General features: G+C 47.8%; 1 protein-coding gene across 2 annotated transcripts; it reads right to left on the bottom strand.

The window, feature by feature from the left end:
• Window positions 1–918: 918 nt before the first annotated feature.
• Window positions 919–4,413, bottom strand: KRTDAP (keratinocyte differentiation associated protein). 2 transcript variants are annotated; one of them, XM_055410988.2, is made up of 6 exons: window positions 4,267–4,413; window positions 2,960–2,998; window positions 2,823–2,864; window positions 2,601–2,645; window positions 1,751–1,798; window positions 919–1,075 (listed from the first exon to the last, which is right to left on the bottom strand). In XM_055410988.2, the coding sequence occupies exons 1-6, from the start codon at window positions 4,351–4,353 to the stop codon at window positions 1,037–1,039; spliced, it is 300 nt and encodes a 99-aa protein (XP_055266963.2). In that variant the 5' UTR covers window positions 4,354–4,413; the 3' UTR covers window positions 919–1,036. The 2 variants fall into 2 exon arrangements, with proteins under 2 accessions (XP_055266963.2, XP_055266964.2); XM_055410989.2 differs by lacking the exon at window positions 2,823–2,864.
• Window positions 4,414–13,799: the final 9,386 nt, after the last annotated feature.

Raw genomic sequence — 13,799 nt, 5'->3', positions numbered from 1 at the left:
CAGCAGCCTGCTTCCCTGATGTCTCAGGTGGTAAAGTGTCTGCCTGTAATGCGGGAGACCTGGGTTCCGATCCCTGGGTTGGGAAGATCTCCTGGAGAAGGAAATGGCAACCCACTCCAGTACTCTTGCCTGGAGAATCCCATGGATGGAGGAGCCTGGTAGGCTACAGTCCACGGGGTTGCAAAGAGTCGGACACGACTGAGCGACTTCACTTTAATTTTCAGGCTGCTTACTGGAAAAGCTATAACCTACCTAATTTTTAAGGGGTTTCAGATTATGATTCAAGCTGGGTCCTGAGCCTGGAATCCCAGATAGCTCTGTTCTACGAAATCACCAACACCAGAGGACTCAGGTTCTCAGAAGGCAGGTCGGGCAGGGTGCCGGATGTTCAGGGGCAGCTTAGTTTCCTCGGGGATCTTACCAAGCCGCTCATCGCTTCATGCTCCTTGATGTCAGCCAGGCTGAGGAGCTAAGGCACAGGGGTCTCTTGCCAGCCTGATGTGCCCTTCCCACTTCATTCTACCCCACCACTGACTACTCTCTCTGCTTACTCTGTGTGTGCGTGTGTGTGTGTGTGTATGTGCGCGCACGCACACTCAGTCGTGTCCAACTCTTTGAGACCCCAGGGACGGTAGCCTGCCAGGCTTCTCTGTCCAAGGGATTCTCCAGGCAAGCATACTGGAGTGGGTTGCCATGCCCTCTTCCAGGAGATCTTCCCAACCCAGGGATCGAACCCACATCTCTGGCATCTCCTGCCTTGGCAGATGGGTTCTTTACCACTAGCATCACCTGGGAAGCCCTTTCTACTTACTAACCTCTCAGAAGTCAAAATTTCTGCCTACCAGCCTTGGAGCTCACTCCATCTTAATTCCTTTTGAGAGCCCAGTAAGATAAGGATAGAGATGCAGATGCAGGAGCTGTTTATTTGGAAAATGTTTTATTGGAGTTACCGAGGCAGCAAAGGGTGATCATAGGATGGTGATCAGGAGCCCACTCTTTCAGTGGCATTAGCAGCACTGGGACTCAAAGGGGCAGGTCACTGGGCATCAGGAGTTGCACTCCTCAGTCCTTTCAGCTGGGAGAGAGAGGGTACAGTCAGATTGGAGACCCTGGGGCACGGGGAGCCAAGGTCCTAAGAAAGTCCAGGATAGGGTGGGGTTCTGACAGGGAGGACTCACTGCCCTGGTCTAAGTGCCTATTCTCTGAGTTATAGTGGCTGCAATTTCCCTTAGACTTATTTTGTTGTTGTTGTTTAAATTTTTGTTGTAGTATAGTTGATTTACAATGTTGTATTAGTTCCAAGTGTACAGCAAACTGAGTCTGTTATTCATATAGATATATGCGCTCCTTCTTTAGATTCTTTTCCCATATAGGCCATTGCAGAGTATTAAGTAGAGCCCCCTGTGCTACACAGTAGGTCTTTATTAGCTAGCTATTTTATTTGTAGTAGTGCGGATATGTTAGTCCCAATCTTCCAATTTATCCCTCCCCTCCCTTACCCCCTGGCAACCATAAGTTTATTTTCTCTATCAGCAACTCTATTTTTGTTTTGTAGATAAGTTCATTGGTAGTTTTTTTTTAGATATCTCATATCAGTGATATCATGTGATATTTGTCTTTCTCTGTCCGACTTAGCTTTGGTCAGAAGAACGTTTAGCCCGCTTTCACTTTCCTTCCTCTCCTGCTCAGATCCTCTGCTTTTTCCCTCACCCCCAGTCTCCTTTCTCTCTTAATGCCTGCCTCCTCTTACCTTAGGAAAGGCATCCCAGTTGAGGAAAGGAAGTTTCCTTTTGATAGACTAAGAGAAAAAGAGAATGAGGGTGATGTGTTACAGGTCAGGTGAACACGGATCAGTAAGCTCTTGTTGAAGAGTTCTCTGAAGTGGTGATGGTATCATTGTCTTATAAATACAGTAAGAATGAACATTTTCTGAGTCTGTATTCTGGGCTTGCCTTGTACAGACTACTTTACAGGCATGATTTTATTTGGTCTTTGCAGCAATCTTTTGATTTCAGTACTGACATCATAGCCACTTCACTGATGAGGAAACTGAGGCTCAGAGAACTGAAGACATTTGCGTGGGGGCACATAGTGAGTATGTGCAGGATTACACACCACAGGCTCTACTTTCAATTCTGCCACGGACCTAGCCTTCGTTTTATTTAATATTTATTTTTAGTTATTTGGCTGTGCTGGGTCTTAGTTGCGGCAAGTGGGATCTAGTTACCTGACCAAGGATCAAACCCGGGCCCCTTTTGCATTATCCACTGGACCACCAGGGAACGCCTTGGCTTCAGCCTTCTAAATTTAGGTAAGTCACTCAACTTAAGACCTCATTTTCTTCCTGGAGGATGAGGAGTTTTGAATAAACCCTTGATGGATTAAGTTCTTACTTTTCAGGGATTGTCTTTGTGGGTCATATTAGGAAAACAAGGTGTGGCCATGACAGCCTCCCAGGGAAGCTTTCTTCAGCTGGGCAGCATCCCAGTGGGACAGTTACTCCCTCCTGGAACCCAGGAAAGCACCAAAAGGGATAAACCAGGATATGTTGCCCCTACCCGGGAAAACAATCAGGAGAGAAAGGGCACCCAAGCTCTTACCTCAAAGAGAGCGTGCCAGTTCAGGAATTCATCGTTCCTTAAAGCCTTTGCAGAGAGAGAAAGAGACCAGAAGACGGTCACTTCCAGGGAAGGACAGAGCTTAGCCCCTGGCCCTCTGGGAAGAGTGAGGGACCGAGGAAACCCTGCAAGCTCTCCACCCAGGGATCAATCTCCTTGAGGATGGGGGTGTTTGTGGAGGCTGCTCTAGAGAATGAAACTTACTGATCGCAACTTGTCAATGTTCAGGAACTGGGCATTAAAGGCCTAGGCAAAGAAGCAGGGTGTTAAGAAAGTTACTGAAGAACATTGAAGAGATAGGGGACGAACTCACAGTCAGATGGGGAAAACAGGTGGTTTACCTCGGGTCCTGCCGCATAATTACCAATGGTGGTTTCTTCCTGGAAAGCAAAGAAGAGAAAGGGACTAAATGATCGCCTGATGGCAAATCGCCTTCCCCAAAGCCTCTCTGCCCCTTGCCGCCCTCCACAGGCCAGCCCCATTCTCCATCCCCGGGGGCCTCGGTTAACCCACTCCATCCCAGGATGGTGGTGGACGATAGACAGATGTACAGGTGACAAGAAAGGGACTGGAGGGCGGCGTGTGGGAGACAGAGAGGTCGGAGCCCAAGCCTGCATCCCCTGTAGGCAGCAGGAGGAGAGGGTGGAGAAAAGAGGACTCCTCCCAAGAAAAACTAGCTTGTGTGGTTCTGCAGTAGACTCAGGGTGTTCCTGAGACGCCCCCACTTAACCCACAAAGCTGGGTGCGGGAGATTAGACCCCTTTCTGAGGCGGCCTGCCTGCCTTTAATTGAGGGAGGTTGGTTTGCTTTGTGACTTGATTGCCACCAGAGCCCCGGTCTCTTGTCTCTCCACTCCAGCTGGTAGCCAGCCCCCATCCCCGGACCCCAGTGCCTCCAGTGTGTCACCCTCCCCAATTCAGCTGCCCAGCTTCATCCCCCTTTATTTCTTCCTCCCCACAACAGAGGTCACAAACAGTAGCCCACAGGCTAGACCCAAATGCTGACATCGCATCATAATTTGGCTTGTTTTTAATTTGCATTGAACATTTTTAATTAGTAAGAGTTCATAAATCAGATTTCCAGGTTCTCTGGAAAACTTTTCAACTCCGGCCACACCGGGTACCTTTTCCCACTTAGCAGCAGGCAGGTGGCATACGGACTGTCCCTTTTGAGATGAGGTAAGATCGGGCCACCTCCCCTGAAGCTCCACCAGCCCTCTTGCTCCCCAACATCACTTGCTTCCATCCTACGCAGCGGAGTCTGTGCCCTGTGGTTGACTTTCATATCCAGCGTGGACATTCTCCCCGGACAGTGGGATAAGGTGGGAAGAGAGGGACCTCAGGGGTTTTCCTGAGGTCAAAAAAAGGTGTGGCTGAACCCAGACGACAAGCCTCAGCCCCTGTCCCCTCTCAGGATCTCCAGCCTCCACCCCACACTTGACCATCCTTTCCAAGAAACATAAGCCTCTCTGCCCCTTCCCAGGAATGCTTTGTCACCTTCCTCTTGTCTTCCCTTCCTCAGAGCCCCAGCTTCTCCTTCAGCCCCTGGGAATGGCCAAAGATAAGAGCCACTTCTCCAGTAACTGATGGAGGGTAAAGAAACTGAGGAGTAAAGCAGCTGATTAGAGAAGCCAGGTGACATTGCTCACCTCAGAGCTGGCCAGGGCCGCCCCCTGAGCAGAGTGGAGCGTCAGGACAGAGAGAAGAACGACAGCGGGAAGAACGGGGATCTTCATGATGTCAAGTTTGGGATGCTCTGAGGCAAGGCAACCCAAGGCTTGCCGTTTATATTCCCAGGGAGGCAGATCTGAGCAGAACTGGGGTCCCCACCCCACTGACTCACCTCCAGATCCTATTGCCCACCCCTGGGGCTCTGGGAAGGGGAGGTGTGGACTGTTCCCCACTTACCTTGGATTTCTCAATTCACATACTGCCCCGGGCACTGGAAAGGTGAGCCAGCGATGGGGTTCTTCATGCAAGCAGAGCTGAGATGGAGACAGGTTGGACCTGTCCCTCCAAGAGACTGGCAGTGGCACCCAAGCAACCTGTCCTGTTGTCTTTGTTTGCTTTCCTTGTAGCTCTTGGTTCCTCTCTTATAATTCAGGCTTTTTCCCACCCTATCCAATTCTGTCTAAACACCCTACACTGTCATTGAAGGCCGACCAGGCTCTGGCCTCAACCCACCTTTCTAACTTTTCCTTCCTTCCACTCCCTTTGCACACACCTCATGTTCTGGCCAAACTGAACTCCTTACCAAAGATACGCTTTTACTCCCTCCTCCAAGCAGCTGCCCGTGCTAACTTATGCTTAAAATGCCCTTCTCTCCACTTTCGTTCTTAGAACCCAACACCCATCTTAGATAAAGCTTCCCTGATATCTCTCGTCATCTGTTATCCCCGACTCCAAAACTTTTCCCTCCCTCCTCAGAACTGCCATAGCAGTTCATTTGTATCTCTCTGGCATTGTACCTAGAGTCCCTTGTGTTCTTCCCTCTTAGAATGTCAAGTTCCTTGAGGTCAAGGACTATATCTTGATCACCTTTATATCCCCCAGCACTGCGCCTTAGAATGGAGGGGGATTCTACAGATGCTAGATTAGGCATCTTAGAATTTAAGCATCGTTCCACCAAGTTGTACACTTTCTTCCTTTAGGGCTGGACCCATTATCCAGCTGTCCATCTTTTACTCTTGGATCTTCAGAGAGGTAACTGTCTTGAGCTAAGACAAAGAACTGAGAAATACAGGAAAGCAAGGTCTTAGAGCTACCCAGATGGAGATGGCCTCTAGGTCCTAAACTTTGAGTGCCTACACCATCTTACTGAGCTGATTCTGTTCCCCACCCCACACCCCCAGCTTGGGAGCTGTATCATCTCAAAGCAACAAACCACCCTCATCAGGCAGCCTTCTCTGCAGTGAGGTTCAGGCAGCCCAACCGGTTCCTGATGTAACAGGGAGGTGCTGGAATGAAGACGGGCGCTGCCTGGACAAGGCAAGATCTTCTTTAAGAGTGGACTCTTGGGACTTCCCTAGTGGTCCAGCGGTTAAAACTGCATCTTCCAGTGCAGTGGGTGTGGGTTTGATCCCTGGTCTGACAGCGATGATCCCACAAACCTGTGGCCAAAAAACCAGAACATAAACAATAGAAGCAATATTTACAAATTCAATAAAGACTTTAAAAATGGCCCATATCAAAAAAAAAAAAAAGAAAAACCTTTAAAAAAAGAAGACTGGGCTCTTTACCCCAGCCTGATGGGATACACAGAGCTGGCAGGCCTAGTGGGGGAGGGCTGGGTCTTACTCAGCAACAGTCTTCTTGAACCCCAGAAGCTGGAACATTGGTTCAATTCTCCTCCTGCCCCCACACCCCAGTTCCCAACATCCTGCCCCTCTTCAGCCTCAGGAAGCCTCCTCTATCTTTGTGACGGCACCTCCCCCTCTGCAGAGCTGTCTGAGGAGACAGAAACCATCAAGCACAGATGACCAGGTCACCATGGATGTCACGCAAGGTTGGTGCTCCTGGAGGGGACAAGTGAGAAAATGACAGATGGGTGGAGCACCTCCCAAAAAGGTTTTCCGGAGGACCCGAGTTTTTTCATGTGTGATGAATTCTTACCAATTAATTAACAGGGCCTGAAGGAGCTCATTATCCACCATTCTGTCAGCATAGGGTCAACAATGAATGAAGTTGAATGAAGAATGAACAAAACGGGACTTCCCTGGCGTTCCAGTGGTTGAGAATCCCCCTTCCAATGCAGGGGACACAGGTTCGATTTCTTGATCGGGGAGCTAAGATCCCACATGCTGCAGGGCAACTAAGCCCGTGAGCCACAACTGTAGAGAACCCCGCACACCAAAGACCACACATGCTGCAAATAAGACCCAAAGCAGTCAGAAATAGAACATACTCAACTAATAGTAAAGAATGACCAAATGAAGACTCGACCAAGGAGAGCCCATGTGGTGTAATGAAGTCCCACCAGACCTGCTAAGGAAGGAGCACTTCGGCCTGGATCACCTAAAAAAACAGACCAGCCCAGCACCATCACCTCTCCCACTCCAGAGAACTTTTGCAACAAACTGATTTCCCTGTTTTCCTTTCCACCTCATGCAAATGCTGCTAATAATAACGTGAGCCAGTTTATTGATGTCCTACTCTGTGGCAGGCCTTGCGCTAAGCGCTCGAAGTGCATGATCTCACTGAAATCCTGCAGAGCTCCTATGAGGCGGGTGTTGCAATTATCCACAGTCTGTAGGCAGGAGAACCACAGCACACGGAGGTTACACAGCTCACCCTAGGTCACACAGCCAGGGCGTGGCGAGACCAGCATCACAACCCCAGATTCCAGAGCCTGCACCTGTGTCACTCCTTTCCTCTACTGTGTCCTGCAGAGGGTCTCAGCCTGCCCACCTAGAGCTTTGTATGAATTAGACCCATGCCCTGAGAGCTGGGGAGGGGGGCAAAGCTGCAGGGAACCCCCACTAGTCCTCTTCAACAGGTGTCCTGTGTTTTAATTTCTATTTGCTTAATTTTTGGCTGTGCTGGGTCTTTGTTGCTGTATGGACTTTCTCTTGTTGCAGCGAGTGGGGGCTACTCTCTAGTTATGGTGCGCAAACTTCTCATTGTGGTGGTTTCTTTTGTAGCAGAGTACAGGCTCTAGAGTACACGGGCTCAATCACTGTGGCCCATGGGCTTAGTTACTCCAAAGCATGTGGGATCTTCCTGGACCAGGGATTGAACCAGTGTCCCCTGCATTGGCAGGTAGATTCTTAACCGCTGGACAACCAGGAAGGTCCCAGGTGTCCTTTTGCGGTGTGTGGCTTGCACAGCCATAGATGGCAGGTCTGAGCAGGCATACATTAATTTCAGCGAATTCAAATGCAGTCTCAAAAATGACAGAATGATCTCTGTTCGTTTCCAAGGCAAACCATTAAATACACAGTAATCCAAGTCTGTGCCCAACCAGTAATGCTAAAGAAGCTGAAGTTGAACAGTTCTATGAAGACCTACAAGACCTTCTAGAACTAACACTCAAAAAAGATCTCCTTTTCATTATAGGGGACTGGAATGCAAAAGTAGGAAGTCAAGAAATACCTGGAGTAACAGGCAAATTCGGCCTTGGAGTACAGAATGAAGCAGGGCAAAGGCTAACAGAGTTTTGCCAAGAGAATGCACTGGTCATATCAAACACCCTTTTCCAACAAGACAAGAGAAGATTCTACACATGGACATCACCAGATGGTCAATACCAAAATCAGATGGATTATATTCTTTGCAGCCAAAGATGGAGAAGTTCTGTACAGTCAGCAAAAACAAGACCGGGAGCGGACTGTGGCTCAGACCATGAACTCCTTATTGTGAAATTCAGTCTGAAATTGAAGAAAGTAGGGAAAATCACTAGACAATTCAGGTATGATCTAAATCAAATCCCTTACAGTTATACAGTGGAAGTGAGAAATAGATTCAAGGGATTAGATCTGATAGAGTGCCTGAAGAACTGTGGACGGAGGTTTGTGACATTGTACAGGAGGCAGGGATCAAGACTACACCCAAGGAAAAGAAATGCAAAAAGGCCAAATGGTTGTCTGAGGGGGCCTTACAAACAGCTATGAAAATAAGAGAAGTGAAAGGCAAAGGAGCAAAGGAAAGATATACCCAATTAATTGAATGCAGAATTCCAAAGAATAGCAAGGAGAGATAAGAAAGCATTCCTCAGTGATCAATGCAAAGATATAGAGGAAAAACAATAGAATGGGAAAGACTAGAGATATCTTCAAAAAAATTAGAGATACCAAGGGAACATTTCATGCAAAGATGGGCTCGATAAAGGACAGAAATGGTATGGACCTAACAGAAGCAGAAGATATTAAGAAGAGGTGGCAAGAATACACAGAAGAACTGTACACAAAAGATCTTCACGACCCAGATAATCACAATGGTGTGATCACTCACCTAGAGCCAGACATACTGGAATGCGAAGTCAAGTGGGCCTTAGGAAGCATCCCTACAAACAAAACTAGTGGAGGTGATGGAATTCCGGTTGAGCTATTTCAAATCCTGAAAGATGATGCTGTGAAAGTGCTGCACTAAATGTGCCAGCAAATTTGGAAAACTCAGCAGTGGCCACAGGACTGGAAAAGGTCAGTTTTCATTCCAATCCCAAAGAATGGCAATGCCAAAGAATGTTCAAACCACCGTACAACTGCACTCATCTCACACACTAGCAAGGTAATGCTCAAAATTCTCCAAGCCAGGCTTCAGCAATATGTGAACTGTGAACTTCCAGGTGTTCAAGCTGGTTTTAGAAAAGGCAGAAGAACCAGAAATCAAATTGCCAACATCCACTGGATCATGGAAAAAGCAAGAGAGTTCCAGAAAAACATCTACTTCTGCTTTATTGACTATGCCAAAGCCTTTGACTGTGTGGATCACAACAAACTGTGGAAAATTCTTGAAGAGATGGGAATACCAGACCACCCAACCTGCCTCTTGAGAAACCTACATGCAGGTCAGGAAGCAACAGTTAGGACTAGACATAGAGCAACAGATTGGTTCCAAATAGGAAAAGGAGTACATCAAGGCTGTATATTGTCACCCTGCTTATTTAACTTATATGCAGAGTACATCATGAGAACTGCTGGACTGGATGAAGCACAAGCTGGAATCAAGATTTCCAGGAGAAATATCAAAAATCTCAGATATGCAGATGACATCACACTTAAGGCAGAAAGCGAAGAACTAAAGAGCCTCTTGATGAAAGTGAAAGAGGAGAGTGAAAAAGTTGGCTTAAAACTCAACATTCAAAAAACTAAGATCATGGCATCTGGTCCCATCACTTCATGGCAAATAGATGGGGAAACAGTGGAAACAGTGACAGACTTTATTTTTGGAGGCTCCAAAATCACTGCAGATGGTGATTGCAGCCATGAAATTAAAAAACAGAGACATTACTTTGCCAAAAAAGGTCCATCTAGTCAAAGCTTTGGTTTTTCCAGTAGTCATGTATGGATGTGAGAGTTGGACTATAAAGAAAGCTGAGCACTGAAGAATTGATGCTTTTGAACTGTGGTGTTGGAGAAGACTCTTGAGAGTCCCTTGGACTGCAAGGATATCCAACCAGTCCATCCTAAAGGAAATCAGTCCTGAATATTCATTGGAAGGACTGATGCTGAAGCTGAAACTCCAATACTTTGTCTACCTGATGTGAGAAACTAACTCATTTGAAAAGACCCTGTTGCTGGGAAAGATTGAAGGTGGGAGGAGAAGGGGACGACAGAGGATGAGATGGTTGGATGGCATCACCGACTCAATGAACATGAGTGAGTAAACTTCGGGAGTTGGTAATGGACAGTGAGGTCTGGCCTGCTGCAGTCCACGGAGTCCCAAAGAGTTGGACACAACTGAGCAACTGAACTGACTAACTGAAGCTGTGTTCTTACCGAATGGAAACAGAGAACTAAGAGATTAAATGGTCCTCACTGAGCATATGCCCCAAAATAACCTGCAGTTGCCTCAGATTCCAGATGCCTCTTATAGTTTGAGCATCTTGCCACACCAAGGGTGTGTTTAAAGATAGTCTTCTTAAAGATAGGTGCTTTTATATAATGCCTCTAAACAAAAGCCTATTGTTTCACGTGCACAACCCAAGAAATTCTGTTCACATACTGGAGAAAAACAAACTGGGCGTGTCACAGGAAACTCTGCTCAATGTTATGTAGCAGCCTGGATGGGAAGGCAGTTTGGAGGAGAATGGTTATATGTATGCGTATGGCTGAGTTCCTTTGCTGTCCACAGAAACTACCACAATGTTGTTCGTTGGCTATACTCCAATATAAAATTAAAAGTTAAAAACAAAAAACAAAAACAATTGGCCGTGCCAAACTTACGATTATTTCCATTTGGCACCTTCCTGATTTTCAAGGGTAATTTTGGCTTTACATGATTTATGCTATAAATGCTAATCTAGAGTCTAGTGTCCCTCTCTCCCAGTTCTCTCCCCTTCTCCCATTTAAACTGCCTCGGTGAGTTTGTGTTTCCCAAGTGTCCAGTGTCCAGTGGTTGGGCAGGTTGGGAATAGAGGGCTAGGAGGATCCTCATTGGCAGAGAGAGTCCCCGCAGTTCAGGTAATGGGACCCTCAGCAGGAGAATTTTCCCAGGTTCAGCCTTGCTTTGGCTGCATCCCATAGGGTAAGTAAAGTCAGGCAGAGTCACGGAGCCTGCCTCTGTGTCACCCCAGCCCCAAGTCTGGTTGATCTCCTAGTTCTCACTCCGAGGATACCAGTAAGCCCCTGTTTTCCCACAGGCCTTGGCCCACTCCGCCCCAAATCTGCCAGAACTTGAGTGTGGGTGGGAGGCGAGGCCCAACCCTGATTGCTACATTACAGACACACCTAGGGGCTGGGAGCCAGCCTCCTTGGGCTCAGGGAAGGGCTGCACGCTAGGGTCTCAGGGTCTTGGTGAACATCAAGGTGAAAAGCCTAGAATCCTTGGAGAGAAAGGGGGCCAGGGTATGAGGTATTGGGTATGGAGAGGCAGAGCCCAGGGCATCCCTGCCTCATCCTTTCCAACCTCTGCTGGTGTTGTGGTCACACCCAAGAAGGCAGTCACGTTGCCCAGCAGGTCTGGTTTCTTCCCTTGCCGCCCACCCTTTGCTCTGTGCACACTTTGCTTAAACTTCTCCCAGGAAGACTTCCTAGATGCAGCCCACTTAATTCTTCTTTTTCTTTTTCAAGAAATAGAGTTTTATTTCATTATGATAGATTCAAACCAAGGTTATAAAAGCCCGAGGATAATGACTAACACATTCCATGAAAAGATTTTGTTACTGCTTGACAGTGATCTGTGCTGGACAGATACCAGAATTACTTTTGTTTTTTCAAAAATATCAAACGATGACTGAATTGGAAAATTTTCATGTACTTCTCGTGGATCAGTATTCCCAGAATATGATATAAAAGCTGACCAACTTGGAGATAGACCATCTCATTTACCTAATATATTTCAATACTTTTTATACCTTATAAACTACGTTCACAAGTGGCTGACAGAGGCTAAGACTTTGTTGAACCCACTTAATGCTGACCACTCTTCCATTCTCTAATTCCCAAATGTTTATTAAACAGCTTTTTTGTCTCTTGGTGCTGAGTTTTCGAGATGGACAGAAACCTGTCCTGTGAAGCTTCTGTTCCATTAAAGGAGACAGATTATAATCTAACAAAAAAATTAAGAAACAAGATCATTTCAGAGGATGACAAGCTCTGTGAAGAAAATAAGACCGGGTAATGTGAGAGTGGTTGGGGAGGTGTCCTTGGTTAAGCTGGCTTGGAGATTTGCATTTAGACCAAAAGTCATTAAAGTTTTAGCCTTTTGATGATCCAGGGTTTCAGGGACAGGTAATAGCAGTGTTCTTTGGGAGACTGTCCAAGCACATCTGGGTTGACATTGGACAGAGAGACCAGAACCAGAACATGCTGAGCCATGCTCACGGGTTGAAATTTTATTAGACGGTTAATGGAATTTGTGGGTTTCCCTGGTGGCTCAGACGGTAAAGCGTCTGCTTGCAATGCCTACCATGTGGGAGACCCGGGTTCAATCCCTGGGTCAGGAAGATCTCCTGGAGAAGGAAATGGCAGCTCTCTCCAGTATTCTTGCCTGGAAAATCCCATGGATGGTGGAACCTGGTAGGCTACAGTCCATGGGGTCGCAAAGAGTCAGACGCGACTGAGCGACTTCACTTTCTTTCTTTCTTTCTTTTCTTTCCTGGTGGCTCAGCAGTAAAGAACCCTCCTGCCAATGCAGGAAACACGGGTCTGAGTCTGGAAGATCCCCTAGAGAAGGAAATGGCAACCTACTCCAGTGTTCTGGCCTGGAGAATCCCATGGACAGAGGAGCCTGGCAGGCTACAGTCCTTGGGGTCACAAAAGAGTCAGAAATGGTTTAGCCAGTAAACCACAACAGTGGGCTCTGTAGGGGATTCTGAGCAGGGAAGACTCCCTGGCTGCTGTGGAGAATGGATGTTAGGAGAAACTCAAAAGTCAGAAGCTACCTCAAGAAGCTGCTTCAGAGGTCCCAGCAGGAGAAAGGGCTGGCCTCCTGTTTTATGAAAATCCTTTACAACCAGAGGACCTCAACCTGCTTCGCCTGGTGCTTTAAACTTTTAAGAGGGTGGCTTTCAGCCCTTTGGACCATGAACGCCCCAAGCCCAGAACTATGTTGACCACCTCGATCCCTCAATCCCCAGCTTCTCCCTCAATCCCTCAGGGATTGGCAGGAGGCAACCTGAGGTCCAGCAATTTCTGTCGCTCACCCACGCTCCCTGAAGGAAGCCCGCTGTCAAGTCAGCTGGAAGGACTGAGCGGCAGCCCCGGGACGGGCGCGCTCGCCCCCCTGTGGCTACGAGGAGGTACTGCAAGGTCCTCCCTAACCAGGTGAGATACGGAAAAGTGTGAAAGTGTTCGTGGCTCAGTCGTGTCCGACTCTGCGACCCCCGTGGACTGGAGTCCGCCACGCTCCTCTGTCCATGAAATTCTCCAAGCAAGAATATTGGAGTGGGTTGCCATTCCGTTTGCCAGGGGATCTTCCCGATCCAGGGATCAAACCCGGGTCTCCTGAACTGCAGGTGGATTCTTTACCGTCTGAGCCACCAGGGAAGCAACTGAGATTCAGAGATAAATATAAAGCAGGAACCCCGGCTTAAGGACAAAGGTAAGAAGCGGATGCACGTCAAGTCATTTCCCCTAAGTCCACTTTGGGCCCAGCTTCTTTCATTTCTTCATCAACTATTTGAGGCCCACCCTGTGCCAGGCCCTGAGCGAAGCCCTGGGAACTGAATCTCCCCTTCCCCTTCATGTTAGTCATTTTGTACACCCCTCTCAGGAGGAAGGGGCTTCCGCAGTGACTCAATGGTAAAGAATCCGCCTGCAATGCAGAAGATGTGGGTTCGATCCCTGGGTGGGGAAGATCCCCTGGAGGAGGGCATGGCAACCCACTCCAGTATTCTTGCCTGGAGAATTCCATGGACAGAGGAGCCTGGCGGGCTACAGTCCATAGAGTTGCAAAGAGTCAGACACAACTCAGTGACTGAGCACACTCAGGAGGAAGGTGAGTTACCCGCCCCCAACGCCTCTTCCCTCCTCCCTGACCCAGACCGTCGGTGTCATATTAAAGAATAAAATCTGCCAAAGTC

Source organism: Moschus berezovskii, chromosome 22 (genome assembly GCF_049115385.1).
Source record: "Moschus berezovskii isolate FMDL1 chromosome 22, NW_MosBer_1.0, whole genome shotgun sequence".
NCBI lineage: Eukaryota > Metazoa > Chordata > Mammalia > Artiodactyla > Moschidae > Moschus > Moschus berezovskii.
Note: the sequence above shows the minus strand (reverse complement) of the source record. Positions and strands in the feature narration are given on the sequence as shown.

What these genes read in the sequence shown, in the direction of transcription:
- KRTDAP (XM_055410988.2), bottom strand. Translation starts at nt 4,353, where the DNA reads ATGAAGATCCCCGTTCTTCCCGCTGTCGTTCTTCTCTCTGTCCTGACG. An exon ending in ACTGGCACGCTCTCTTTGAG is followed by an intron (nt 1,799 to 2,600) that starts GTAAGAGCTTGG and finishes TTTTTCTCTTAG; the next exon opens with TCTATCAAAAGGAAACTTCC. An exon ending in ACTGGGATGCCTTTCCTAAG is followed by an intron (nt 1,076 to 1,750) that starts GTAAGAGGAGGC and finishes TCTCTCTCCCAG; the next exon opens with CTGAAAGGACTGAGGAGTGC.